This window comes from Littorina saxatilis, linkage group LG2 (genome assembly GCF_037325665.1).
Source record: "Littorina saxatilis isolate snail1 linkage group LG2, US_GU_Lsax_2.0, whole genome shotgun sequence".
Classification (NCBI taxonomy): domain Eukaryota; kingdom Metazoa; phylum Mollusca; class Gastropoda; order Littorinimorpha; family Littorinidae; genus Littorina; species Littorina saxatilis.
Genome location: NC_090246.1, coordinates 35,348,470 through 35,363,559, shown reverse-complemented (window position 1 = coordinate 35,363,559; position 15,090 = coordinate 35,348,470). Strand labels below are relative to the sequence as shown.

At 40.3% G+C, this 15,090-nt stretch overlaps 1 protein-coding gene across 1 annotated transcript in view; it reads right to left on the bottom strand.

Moving 5' to 3' along the window:
- Window positions 1–195: 195 nt before the first annotated feature.
- LOC138958845 (RING finger protein unkempt homolog) overlaps window positions 196–15,090 on the bottom strand; it is a 31,384-nt gene continuing 16,489 nt past the window's right edge. Inside the window, exons 7-15 of the mRNA XM_070330146.1 lie at window positions 14,570–14,703; window positions 13,415–13,489; window positions 12,841–12,975; window positions 11,856–12,108; window positions 9,834–10,120; window positions 8,925–9,164; window positions 8,364–8,459; window positions 7,617–7,769; window positions 196–6,998 (exon numbers count right to left, since the gene is read on the bottom strand). Coding sequence (XP_070186247.1) covers window positions 6,957–6,998; window positions 7,617–7,769; window positions 8,364–8,459; window positions 8,925–9,164; window positions 9,834–10,120; window positions 11,856–12,108; window positions 12,841–12,975; window positions 13,415–13,489; window positions 14,570–14,703 — 1,415 coding nt within the window. The 3' untranslated portion in view covers window positions 196–6,956. The remainder of the gene's footprint in view (window positions 6,999–7,616; window positions 7,770–8,363; window positions 8,460–8,924; window positions 9,165–9,833; window positions 10,121–11,855; window positions 12,109–12,840; window positions 12,976–13,414; window positions 13,490–14,569; window positions 14,704–15,090) is intronic.

Below are 15,090 nucleotides of genomic sequence, written 5' to 3'. Positions count from 1 at the left end.
TGGTATTTGTTTATGTACAAATCTCGTGATCAGAATATATTGCTATGACTCTGTTTCGTGTTGCAAAGTAATAACATGCTGTGCAACTGCTTGCATTTTCTGGTTGAGTTTCACCCTTGATCCCAAGAGCGTGCGCACACACACACACATTATCTCTCTCTCACAAAAGAAATAAGCACAATGTCAATGCAAAAGCTATTCTTGACTGGTTTATTGTTATATCAATTTGTAATTTGTTTACCTAGCTGTACAACCTATTGTCAGTCAGAGACAAAGGCATCACCTGTTGTTTTTGCTTTTATAATCTGATAATACAAGGAACACAAAAATACACTGCACTTCACTCCCGGTACACTGTACACTTTGGAGAAATTGAGAGTGGGGTAGAGGGCAAAACAAAATCAAAACATAAACAAACCACTGATTTCTAATATTTTGATTAGAGGCAAGGCTATGTACAGACCTCACATTTTAGAAACCAATCATACATTTGATAAAAAGAAGTAAAAACAAAAAACAACCAAAAGATAAACCAAAATGTACAAAAACAACCAAAGACTTGTCTAAATCTGATCTACACTGATCATACATTTCCTACTTTGTACAAGTTCACACTCTTTTGAGAAAATGCCAGAAAGAAATTGGAGAAACAAAGATAACTTGCAAAGGCGTTCATATTTCTGTCTTCATAAAATGTGCACTTGCATGTTATTTCAAATTTGTATGTCTCAACACTAGCGAAAGTGTCAAGAGATATGTTGTGCACAAATGTCAGGATTCATCCTTGCTACTATCATGGCTATAGTTGTTATACCTAGTGTTACATTTTTACAGTTTCTTTAAGACTACATGAAGGTTCTATATTCTTTAGAGTTAATCCAGCTACTTTTCTCATGAACATGTCAATACAGCTGAGAAAAACATGTGCCTGTTATTTACCCCCACACCTAATTAAACGTTAAAGGCAGATGTTTCAGCGGCAATGTTGTTAAGGTAATGATTACACCTCTAAAATATGATCACTGAACATCAAAATATATTTTGGACAAAGTATTTTCTGTAGTTCAGCTCAATGCTGGCTTATGCGGGATTCACACTCACACACAAAAAGATAGTAACCCGCATTAAAATAAAATCATACCCTGAATTTGCATTGATTGATGTTGCAATGAAAATTAAGTCATAGGTGAAAACGATTTTCCCCATGTTATTTACAAGATCAAGATTGCAACCTGTTTCTTGTATCATTAGTTTGAACATTAATAAAATTCCCTTTGTTTCTGTGTCGGTTTGTTGCCATTTAATTCAGCAGTCACCTCACAAATCATACAAAGTGTTTTCACAAAAGGACTGTGAACTACAAAGGAACCTTGGGAAATGCAGCAGTGAAAATGCATGAAGGGCATTTCAAAAACACATGGGATACTAATCTTCACATTATTCTGTGAATGCTTTGGTGAAAGTTTGAAAATTTCAGGTCACACTCAAGGGGAGGATGGGGGGGTTGGGGGAGGGGGCTGGATGGAAGGCTGACACTACCATTTCTCTCCATGCAGAGAATTAAATTTATTTTTCAATACCCGTTACAATTCTGACATCTACATCCTTCCACTTTAGACAAAAAGACAACGTACATCTCTGCAGAGTTCTGTTACTCAGTTCCATTAAAATGGTGACAGAAAAGGCACTTATCATTTAATTTAGCCATTGCAATTGACAAAATTCACACAGTGCTCAAGAGTGAACCATCTACAAAATGCCAAACTAAAACTCTCACAAGAGAGAGAGAGAGAGGGAGAGAGAGACAAAGACAGACATACAGAGACAGAACCAACGAGAGAGAAAGAGACAGAGCAAATAAAACACTTTCCGTTTCTATGTACAAACTAAAACGTTTTCAACACATAAACTTGATCTGCATTGAATTCTTCTCTTCAAGACAAAAGAGAGAAGATTTTTACAATGTCACATCAAAATCAACTGTCAAATCATTATACATGTACTAGCTAACCCAGAAACAGCAATGAAAAAGCAAAATTCACAAAATCATATATTATCAGTACCATTATTAAAAAGACATCTTCAGAGGCTAATTGGTAAACATAATTTCAATATTATCATATAAAGCCAATTTAATGCTTCAAATACAACTGTATAGTTAATTGTGTTATTAAAAAGACACACAAAAATAAATCTCAAAATAAAGTATTTACAACCAGAATTTGTTCTAGCCATGTCCGATTCAAAACTGTTTAGACAGATTTTCAAATACAACAATTAAATCTCTATAGCACTTAAAAATGTGCAGAAATAAACAAGAAAACAAAGACAATCACTACATTAATAAACTAAAGGACAAGAAGACAAATATCACAGACAAATTACTAATGACTAATTCAGCCAGCTATTTGAGAAATTAAAACAAAACAAAATGTGCACACAAACAGAGGCAGAAAACTGCAGTAACAGCAGTGAAGCCAAACAAAACAAGCTTAATTAACATTGAAGAAGGGCAGTCATCAAATGCAAGAAAACTCAAAATCAAATGCAAAAACCCTTCAAAGCAAAACAGCCATGTTATTTTCAAATACAACAAACTTAATAACATGATTGAAGAAATACACAATTTTAGACAAGTTTCACATAACGAAAAAGACAGATCTTACAGAATACAATGAAAAAAGGAAAAACAGTGACAAAGGGGGAAAAACAGTGACAAAGGGGGAAAAACAGAAGGAAAAAGTAAAATTAGGTACACACAGTAAAGAGTGTTCAAGGGTAATTGTGATTACCTCCAAATAAATCTTCCAGATCTATTTATTTATTTATTTATTTATTTGGTGTTTAACGTCGTTTTCAACTGTTCAAGGTTATATCGCGACGGGGAAAGGGGGGAGATGGGATAGAGCCACTTGTTAATTGTTTCTTGTTCACAAAAGCACTAATCAAAAAATTGCTCCAGGGGCTTGCAACGTAGTACAATATATGACCTTACTGGGGGAATGCAAGTTTCCAGTACAAAGGACTTAACATTTCTTACATACTGCTTGACTAAAATCTTTACAAACATTGACTATATTCTATACAAGAAACACTTAACAAGGATAAAAGGAGAAACAGAATCCATAAGTCGCCTCTTACGACATGCTGGGGAGCATCAGGTAAATTCTTCACCCTAACCCGCGGGGGGTTTCCAGATCTATTCCAACAATTCTTCAAGCTAGCCAGTGGCAAGATTGAAAATAAATCCATATTGTATAGCACAAGCATGATAATGTGCCATTTGATTTACACACTCACAAACTGAACTGTTGCTCAAAGCTTTAAAACATCTTTGGCAACCCCACTTTCCCAGTGGTACAAACTTTCCATTGCAGCACAAATTTAAAACATTTAAGCAACATATTCCTAGAAAATCAAATATGACATACATAGTTCACAAGAAATATCTGATCTAAAAATGGATATTAAAGACCTGTATGCAGACCTGTGCACACTCAAAACGCTCATCAGTAGTAAACAAACCAAATTTCAGTAGTTTTTACAATGTTTCAGTAGTAAGCTGTAACGACAGTTCAAGACATAATTCTGCTCACAAAGCACACAAGCTGAAACACTATGACGCAGTAGAATGGGAATTACTATTTACGGTATTAACAAGCCAAGGTGAAACATCAACACTGTTGCAACATTTGTTCTGACAATGTCTTTGAAGTGTGATTCGCACGCCTTACAAAAAGTGTATTGGTCTCCTTTGTTGGATTTTACGATCTCCAGGTTGTCTTGAGAATAACTGGACTTCCAGCACTGTTGTGCCGTTTTCTTCTTCTTTGGTGACTGACAGAGCTGGTGTCTCCTCTTCACTATCTGAATCTCGCACTCTTTTTTTCTTTTGCATGTTTCACTTCAATCACGAGTTGCCACGCAGACGCTGGACGAACTAAGTCTAAGAACAAAGACTCAATGCTGAGAACAGAATCGGAAAATCAGAAAACGTCTTTTTAGCGCAACGGCCAACTAATTGGTCAAAACATCTTAAAACTGAAAAAAAGTACAACCATTTTTTGGGGGAGTAAAACATCGGAATTTCGGACTTTTATTTAAAAATCCGTAGCACCGTATTCTGCATATAAAAATCGGAGAAATTACGGAGAAACCGTAGATGTGCACAGGTCTGTGTATGTATCCTGAAAATAAACGAGGGTGGAAATACAAACACTAGAAATACAGGTGAATTACAGTTTGTACAGAAAAGCAGTTGAATTCATACCTAAGGATAACAGAAAATTAAGAATCGTATAGCCTATGATTAATGTATTTCAAGTTCAGAGAAATCTCACTTCAAAGGAAAGTTAAACCCACCACATGTCCAATACAAACTGATGATAAACAGACTTCAAAAGGGCAGCCACAAAAAACAAAACAAAATCCCAAAAAATCATCAAAAGAACCTTTCATTATCAAACTCTTTTAAGTCACAAAATTTTACAAAATGCATACAGCTATGGCATCAACTGGTCCCTGCATTCAAGCAAAACAGCTCTTAAACGATCATCATCCAGCAATACTCATCCACAAAGTTGCGACAAAACAGCTGCCACCATGACGGTCTTTGTTAGTTATTGCAAAGTAAGAGCACATGATGTTTGGAGAAGAAAAAAGAAAACACACACTGACTGTTCTGAACAAACGTTGAACAGATTTTTTTCTCTCGTCCTTGCAGCTTTCATGAAAACACCATTGTAACTGACACCAATGCTTTAAAACCCACTCAAAATTCAGTAGCTGCCTCTTCAACACACATTCTGATTCATCTCCAGATTTCCGTTGAACAATTTATGTACTTCAAGTTGGCATGAAAATGAACAAAGCAGTTAGAATTGTAGTTGTACTGCCTTTAGAGCAGTGGACTCTTCTGAACACGAGCAAGCACAAACATGGTCAGCAACTTGGTTCTTTCTACGCCAGGATTCGACTGAGCAAGAGCCTGGCAAGTCTTTCCCTCAGATAATTTTGAAAGAAGGATATTCAGTTTATAAAATACAAGACAGAAAAGTGTGCAGAAATGCTTCCCACGACAGTGTTCCAAACAGACGAAGAAAAAAACAAACCCAGTGGTACATGTGATGGGATGACGCCCCTTGGACCAGCCAAAAATGTTCCTACATTGCAGGTGTCCTTTATGACATGTATTTTGGTAAAGCTGAGAAACAAAGAGACATTTTGCTGTCCTTTATTATGAGATGTTCTCTCATCAGAGGGGTCATTGTTCACATGCAGTGTATCAACTGAGTGTCCCTTCATGGCAGGTTCTTTCCAAAATTCAGGGAGAGCAGAAAATACGTGTGGGTCAAAAACATCTACTCCTTGGTGTCCTCTTGTCAAAGGGTCCTCTCATGTCAGGTTTTGCTGTACTTTTGTTGAAAGTAATGCACATATTCATAATACTGTATGAAGGAATTTCAAATACAACAAAACAACAAGAAGTATGCTGATCTGAAGTGCAATTTTTCCATATGCTATGCCACATACATATTGTCTAAATGAAACACTGCGTGAGAAGTTACTTCTATGCTCTGAATACCTTTTCAGAAATAGTCCACTCCCTACAGATAAAGGCATGTTCAAGACTGAAATGTAATGGGAGTTCATCAATTTAGACAAAGCTGGGCAAAACAAGCCTGTGGTGTGTCCTTCCAAACACAGCTTACCCTATACAAATCAGCCACAGATGAATCCTGTATTTGAATCTTTTGAGACTGTTTGTTTCATACTGAAAATACACCTTCCCCTGTTAGTGTTACTGAATTCTTTTACTTTCTACCACATACAATCAAACAAAATCTTTATCCTACAGCACACTCAAAGCAGCTATTAAACACAGACTTGGACAAACACACTATAAAAAGCTGTAGTGCCGCATATGCATTACATACTGCAAAAGGTGGATACAATCTCTAGGCATATCAGAAGCTCTAATGACTCCATGACTTCCGCAGAATTACTACAGTTGGGAAGCAATTATCTTCTCTTTCAGGAAAAGGAACCATCACTGCAACTGTCATTTCTGAGCGAGAGCATGAGTGTCGCATACAAAAGACTAAGACTGTATTACTCAACTCGAGCTGAAAGCTTCTCGGACAGACACTAAAACATTCTATTATACATCTTTCCTTGAAAGGATAAAAAAAAAAGTAATAAAGAAGTACAGGTACTCTATGACATCAATTTAAAAAGAATCAAATCACACAGGACAGGTAGCTGCTAATAATGATTTCACCATATCCAACCTTGTGACAAAATAACGGAACCACACCCTCTGCAGAAGCAGTCTCCCTTCATGGTCGTTCTTAGCGGTTACAGGCATTCTGCCTCACAACATCAGAACTCTGATCTGCAGAAAATTCAGGCAGTACACCTTACAGCTGCTGGTATTTTCCATAACACATACTCAAACAAGGACTACATTTGAATGTCCTAGGAAGTTATGTACAACATTTTTTCATTGTGAGTTCAAACAGAAGGCCCCAAAACGCCGAAGTCGTTTTCCTAATCAAGTGCAAAATTGTACTTTCCCTGCTGAAGTTGAACTGAAAAAGACACAGCACACAATTTCACAAACTGCAGCAAGAAATCTCCTCAAAACGTGTAAACTGATGATCAGACAGAAACGTCACACTGGGAACCCTACACCGTAAATTCTCCTTCCTGATCCAGGCGAGGAAAACTGTTCAACTTTCTTTACATATGCTGCAAGGACAATAGTAATTGTACAGTCTTCCCACTCAGCCCGTTCTGATAAGAAACAACCACCTGACATTTGATTTGACAGATGTTCAAAGTCATCAGAGCACAACTTTCACTTCACCACCGTCAGCAGAAAGTCCCTGACAGCACATTTATCAGCAAGCATCCACCTCACAACAGCAAACCATGGTGCCTATGTTCCCCCTTCCCTAGGAGGAGACTTGGCGCTGTTGAAGTTTTCGGTATATTACCTGCATTCAGAGAAAAAAAAAGTGAATTTAGACAGCAAGTCATGTAAACACAAAAGTACAAAAGGTATGCATGCTAACTCTTCTTTGCCCTGAAGCATTGCGTTGTGGATGACTTTGTAAGAAGTTTTGAAAAAGAATCAAGTTACCATGTAAAACATCAACACATTTATATTTGAAATAAGCCATCACTCTAGCCGGGAAATGGTCAACTGAAACACCTTATTCTTGCCACGACAGTCAAGATGGCAACAGATCAACTATCCCTCTGACTTGACCCATGTGATTAATCGGTCAAATGATCCTTTTTGTGCCGATTCCCTGTGCATTACTCAGATACTCTCAAGTGTTGTCTGTGCTGGGCAAATGCCAGAGCCCTGTAGGGTGCAAGGGCAATCCCGCTGAAGTTATCTTCAATTGAGAAAATACCCACAGCAGAATCAGACATGAGATTCTGAATCTCCATTTTTACTCAAATCACCAGTACCAAGTAGAGAGCAAAGCAATGGTTTACACCCACTATTTAGTGCTCCTTTTGACTAACAAAACCCCTTCAGCTGGGTTTTTTAATTTTACGGAAGATCAAAAATTGACGTAAAAAACATGGAATGTGACACTAACCTGGTCTATAGTGTTAAGGTCGATCTGTAACTGGTGCCTCAGCTGCTGCAGGGCCTCCACTGGTATTGCCTCAAGCTCCTGCATGCCTGGGATACACCGCAGGTAAGGGCTAAAGCTGCCATCCTGACGTAACCGCTGTGCTTGGGACATGGCCTGCAAACATAGCAAAATAGTTAATGGAGATGTTACAGGGCATCGCCTTTCAAGACCTCCATTACCCCCCAAGATAAACGTATGGCTGCCTAAATGGCGGGGTAAAAACGGTCATACACGTAAAAACCACGAGTGTACGTGGGAGTTTAAGCCCATGAACGCAGAAGAATAAGAAGCATCCATAAATGTGAACAAAATCAGGTCGTAAAAGAAGGGAGTCATCAAATGGAGGTAAATTTACCAAGGCTATGAACAGAAAATCTGAAAAAGCAATGACACCAAATCGGTTATAGTTTAAGCCGGGACAGTGCCCAAAGCATAGCCAAAGAACAGCAATGCAATGAGGAGACCAGTACAGTCAAATTCTACAAAGTACCTTAACATTCCCAACATGACCGTCTACAATTTGTACAAAACCTTACATGCATTTCTAACCTACAAGCAGCCATAGAATGGAACTAGGCATCTTTACTTCCACTGTGATGAAGTCAGATACAAGTTTGAACTTTCAGCTCTTTTTTTGTGCCTTGAATCTATCATCGGTGCAATCAGGGCTGAAAAATGATATGAAAAGTAACAAGGTCTGATACTAACTTCATCCCTCTGCTTCACGATCTGCTGTTTCTCCTCCTCCGCTGCTTTGGCACGTTTTGTGCACTCCTCTGCTTCCTTGCGCCAAGCTTCACACGCCTGCAATGCATAGTCAATTCATCAAAGTTCAAATGGATCATCGTTCCTCACACCCAGCACTCCTACTTTTCCTGAGGTATGGCTAAGGAAGACACACAAGAGTCAAGCTCTTTTAAGTTAACTCCAGGTTTTGATAAACTTACACACAATATTTTTTGCATTGTTTTCAACTGATCAACACAGTCCTAGGCACAAGCCCGGAGCGCACAATTCTAGAGTGATGTACGCAAAGAGCAAAACATCCATCATCTTTTTTTCTCCCGGGGAATGCCAGGTTTCTGGGTGGAACTGTACATTTGCTCACACTATTACATCATATAAAGCAAAAGTCACCAAATACAACGGAAGAAAGTTTCACCTTGTTACTTATTGAGACTTAAACAAATTAGCAGTCACTCAAGAACAATTGAGACATTCCGTTGTTAACAGAGACCTAAAGTTTGCAGTGACTGGAGAACTACTTACACATTTTGCTTGATTATACACTCCTTCCCACTCGGCCATCTTGCTTTTTGTTGAGTTCAGTTCATCCCGTAGTCTCTGCACTTCACTGCTCGTTCCGTTGGAGTTCGCTAAACCTTGCTGGCCTGATGGTGGGAAGAGAGAAGGTGAATGTGGACCTCCACTGCGCGGCGACATCAAGTTGCTATCTCCGTAACCGTGGTACTTGCCTAATACTGAATGGCCTAGCAGAGGTGATGACGACTGCAAAGAAGGAGAAAATGTTTCAGAGGCCTACTTTCCCCAATGCATTACTGCTACACTTGTGACGCAAAGAATTTCTTTTCGACCTTTCAGCAAGTAAGATAAACATAAATGCAGCAAGAGCTTGTACAAAACCATTACTTGCCTCTCCGGTTTTAAAATTAAATGATGCGTGTGCATTAGTGTGCGTGATGCTAAAGTACAACAAACTCAGTTCAGCAAGAATGTTGCACAGAAACTGTTTAAGTTCCAAATGCCCTGACAGACACAAACGTGAAAGAATCTTTTCCAGACACACGCAAAAGATGACAGAAAAGGACACATACATTCAGGAAAGGCAGCTTCAACTCCTTCAAATGGACACGGGCAAAGAGAGGCAGGCAGCTACAAAATATCGTTAGCAACTCCCTCAATTAGACAGATAAGGAGAGGCAGCTACAAAATATGAGCAGCAACTCCCTCAATAAGACAGACAGAGAGAGACAGCTCTACAAAATATGAGCAGCAACTCCCTCAATAAGACGGACAAAGAGAGGCAGCTACAAAATATGAGCAGCAACTCCCTCAATTAGACGGACAAAGAGAGCTAGCTACAAAATATGAGCAGCAACTCCCTCAATTAGACAGACAAAGAGAGGCAGCTACAAAATATGAGCAGCAGCCACTCACCTGGTCATGCGGAGCGTCTCTGTGCAGCTGAAGGATATGGTTGGAGTGGGTCAGACTACCAAAGGGGGAGGGCGGGGACTGGGACAGACTGCTGATACTGCCCCGCTGCTGCAACGTTCCAGGAGGGATTCCGATGGGGCCTGAGGTGGAAAAGGCACCAGAGGTGGACAGCCCAGCAGACAGGGAACTGCTGACAGAGTTGGTGTCGTTGTCACGCTCGCGGTCCAGCTCACGGTCTATGCTGGTGATGTCGAAGTCCTCCATGTTCAGGTCGTCCAAGGCCTTACCTGCCAACAGAGACACCTATGCTGTCACAGCGCTGGTTAGTCACTCAACACAACTACACAAGCACACAGAAACACACTGAGCTACCACTGCCGTCAGGCTACCCGTCAGTCACTGAAGTGGTCCAACTACACTAGCACACAGAAACACACTGAGCTACCACTGCCGTCAGGTTACCTTTCAGTCACTGAAATGGTCCAACTACACTAGCACAAAGAAACACACTGAGCTACCACTGCCGTCAGGCTACCTGTCAGTCACTGAAGTGGTCCAACTACACTAGCACACAGAAACACACTGAGCTACCACTGCCGTCAGGCTACCTGTCAGTCACTGAAGTGGTCCAACTACACTAGCACACAGAAACACACTGAGCTACCACTGCCGTCAGGCTACCTTTCAGTCACTGATATGGTCCAACTACACTAGCACACAGAAACACACTGAGCTACCACTGCCGTCAGGCTACCTGTCAGTCACTGAAGTGGTCCAACTACACTAGCACACAGAAACACACTAACCGAACTCAAGCAGAATTAGCAGACTCTGTACATGTCCTCTGCAGTGAGAGGAGATTAGTTCTAACTCAGCCTAATGAGATTGATTCACCCTTCTGAACAATGTTAAAAGAACTATCTCCTTTTTAAACTCAACTCTATGTTAACATTCTTTTGTTCTTTGTTTCTAGAACACCTCACATGTAAATGAAGTGTAGCAGACTCAAGAAAACCCCACACACAACAAGAAGGGCAAAGCCCATACGACTCACATGCTTTACACATTTTTCCTACCAAAATACATGTGACCTTGACCCAAGGTCAAGGTCATCCAAGGTCATGCAACACAAAGCTGTTAATTCAAGACATAGGAAGTACAATGGTGCTTATTGGCTCTTTCTACCATGAGATATGGTCACTTTTAGTGGTTCACTACCTTATTTTGGTCACATTTCATAAGGGTCAAAGTGACCTTGACCTTGATCATATGTGACCAAATGTGTCTCATGATGAAAGCATAACATGTGCCCCACATAATTTTTAAGTTTGAAACAGTTATCTTCCATAGTTCAGGGTCAAGGTCACTTCAAAATATGTATACAATCCAACTTTGAAGAGCTCCTGTGACCTTGACCTTGAAGCAAAGTAAACCAAACTGGTATCAAAAGATGGGGCTTACTTTGCCCTATATATCATATATAGGTGAGGTATTGAATCTCAAAAACTTCAGAGAAAATTGGAAAAATGTGAAAAATAGCTGTTTTTTAGGCAACATTTATGGCCCCTGCGGCCTTGACCTTGAAGCAAGGTCAAGATGCTATGTATGTTTTTTGGGGCCTTGTCATCATACACCATCTTGCCAAATTTGGTACTGACAGACTGAATAGTGTCCAAGAAATATCCAACGTTAAAGTTTTCCGGACGGACGGACGACTCGGGTGAGTACATACTCACTTTTGCTTCGCATGTGAGTCAAAAATGTCCCACAGTGAAAATCCTGAAAGTGGTTGCATCCAGGTGCTCACACATTCTACAGTAGTACCCCCCTTTTAAGACCCCCCAATATAAGACTTCCGCCCTTTTACCTTATTATTTCAGATTTTCTGATCATTCTTCTGTAAATGTACCCCCATTTTATGACTCCCTCCCTTTTAAGACCTGACTTTCTCCCATTTGGGAGGTGGTAAAAGGGGGGTTCCACTGTACCACAAAACTCCACAGTGCGCACACACACACTCACCCACAACGGACTCCACAGTGTTCCCAGGAGGGTAGAAAGCAGGTGCATGCGGGGACATGCTGGACGCACCAAGACCCATGCCCTGAGGGGGATGCTGACTGACGGGAGAATACAGCGGCCGAGATCCAACACCTAACAACCCCCCGGCTCCCATGGTGTGCTGCAGGATCAGCGCTTCCTTTCGCCTGGCTTTCTCTGCGTTGTCCAGCATGAGTTCATTCTCTATTGCTTGAAGTTGTTGTCTCAATTTCACCTGCAATAGGCATGAATACAGGTAAGACTTTCCATGACTCACAAGGTGCAAGACAAATTGAAAAGTGATCTAACTAAAAACTTCAATACACACTTTTAATTTTATAGACCCAAAATCATACAAGGACTTTAAGGAATTAAAGAAGACCTGGTGAACTCATCTTTCCTCCAACCCCCACCCTACCAAAAGTCTGTTTAAAGCATGCATGCCTCATGAGTTGTTAGCTTCAGACCTGGGAACCCCTGTTTTGTACTCGGAGAATTCTCAAGCAAACTTGGTGTATTTTCAGAAAAATGAGCGTACTCCACACAGCATTTGAACATCTGTGATTCAAACATGCTTCACACGCGTCCGTCGCACTATTAATGAAGTTTACCAATACATTTAAAACTAATGCTTCTTTCATTGTTTACTCAAAACAACTTAAATCATATGTCAACATATTGGATCGGCTTCGGGATACACTTGTGAAGAAAAGTAGTCTATGAAATGTTCTCGTAGTATTTTTTTGCCCACTGACCGTACTGATAGTACTCTAGAAAATCATGCATACAAAATCGTATGGGTTCCCAGGTCCGTAGCTTGATACCAAGACACTAGAGAGATACATTACATGCAAGCTTTTTGTCACCATGGCTAAATAATAAGGAGCTAACATAATTATGTTCTGATCCCCTAAACACTGAAACTTGACTTTTTAAATGTCTAAAGAGTCCTTGAATTTCAACTTACATTGGAGTCTTCTCTTTCTGAGCCAGGCGCTCTGTGGTAAGAATGGCCAGAGCCAAAGTCAGAGCTGATGCTGCTGGACACACTCCCAGAACGACCCTTGTTGTAGGCGTCCATAGAACCAAGGCCTAGTGACATCTGTGGAGAGAAAACCAACATTTTTCAGCTACAGTGTCTGCTTTACAAAGTTTACCTATGAATCACAAAGCTAGACATTTGTTATTTGTTATTCTAAATGTTGTAAAGATTTCATTTCACATTAACAAAATAGTTTGCTTGTTTTGTTTTTGTTTGCTTAACGCCCAGCCGACCACGAAGGGCCGTATCAGGGCGGTGCTGCTTTGACATATAACGTGCGCCACATAACAAAATAGTAACAAGTTACTAAACAACTGAAGCCCGATACTGTCAATGTCATAGCGGAAGATTTTTTTTTACCTGTCTCATATTTGTCACATTCCAAGATGCCTTTTTATGTGCACTTGTCTCATTATCACAGACACAATCTACTGTAATCAAACCACATTTTGAGGTAATTCAGACAAAGATCTATGAAAAGCGTAAATCCCACACTTACATTATTACTACTATTGGCGCGTTCTTTTCCTATAGGATCTGGTAGCTTTCCATGGTGTGTTTTGCCATTCTGTTCCTGAAAATACAACAAAAATAGATAAAAAAAGAATGAATCTCCCCTTCACCCTGCAACAGAAAATAGACATTTTCTGAAAATAACTCCTGATTGCTTGCTGATCACTGGAAATGTTCGCAAAACTCACATGACCTCAAGCCAAACCCATGTGAACTGAAATCAAAACACGTTGGTGAGCAATCTTCTTCTTCTTCTTTGTTCATGGACTTAAACTCCCATGTTCACTCATGTTTTTAGAACAAGTGGATTTTTACGTGTATGACCGATTTTACCCCGCCATTCCGGCAGCATACGCCGATTTCGGGGGAGGCATGCTGGGTATTTTCGTGTTTCTATAACCCACCTAACTCTGACATGGATTACAGGATCTTTTCCGTGCGCACTTGACCTTGTGCTTGCGTGTACACACGAAGGGGGTTAAGTCACTAGCAGGTCTGCACATAAGTTGACCTGGCAGATCGGAAAAATCTCCACTCTTAACCTACCAGGCGACAGCGACTGGGATTCGAACTCACGACCTCCCGATTAGGAGGCCGACATCTTACCACCATGCCACGGCGCCCGTCAGGGAGCAATCACTACGGGCCAGTGATCATTGCCGCAACAAATCGTGAACTCCGATGAACTTGTGAACGCTGATTTGCGAAAGAAAAGGGTAGCATACTGCACGCAAGCTGCTTAACATGATTCTCTCTTTTTCTTTCGTGACGATAGCAGGATAAAGCCGTTCGGAAGCTCACACACTCCGCCTTGTTTGAAAAGCTTGTCCCTGTAAAAGGGGCTTACTCTTATGAGACCTCTGAAAATGTTGAGTTATTTCCGAAACATTGTCTATTGGTTCTTATGTTTCACAAAGCAAATAATAAACCACAATGAAAACTGGACAATTAATCTTCTTCCACTGGTATAAAACATTTTGACTGAACACTACTGTTCCAACATATTAATCTTCAATGTCAGTGGATCAATAACGTCTTCCCATTAACATATTCATTACAGCTGCACACTTCCACCTGTTTTCACTACACAACAAAGCTTGGTGCAGGTGGGGCATCCCATGAAACTAATGCTATTACTCACCTTGTTATCAGAATGTGTGTCTGACTGCAGGTGAGCAGACTCGGTTAAGACAGAGTTAGGTAGGGCACTAGTGACGAAGGCTGCTAAAGAGTTCTCTGTTGTTGCTAAAACATCTCGCTCTGAGGTCATTTCATCTGCACACCCAAATTAATCATAATGTAGGTATAAAAACAGACGCTCTAATGTTATTTCATGAGCACACACAAAATATTGATAATGTAGGTATGAATACAGCCGCTCTGATGCCTTTCAATGAGTACATCTACCGTATTTGACGGATTACAAGACGCACCGTTTTATAAGCCGCACCCCCGACTTTAAAAAAAAATTGGGACGAGCCATGTATAGGCCGCGTCACTATATTAGCCGCCGTTGAAAAAAATATAATCAGATCGTGTCAATCAATCAAAACAACCAGGCAAACGAAAGTACGGTATTTGGCGAAATCGGCTCCGAGAATAAACAAGTAAAACAAAGAAGAAAAGTGAAAAAGTTTGAAGAAAAATATCACACACACAATT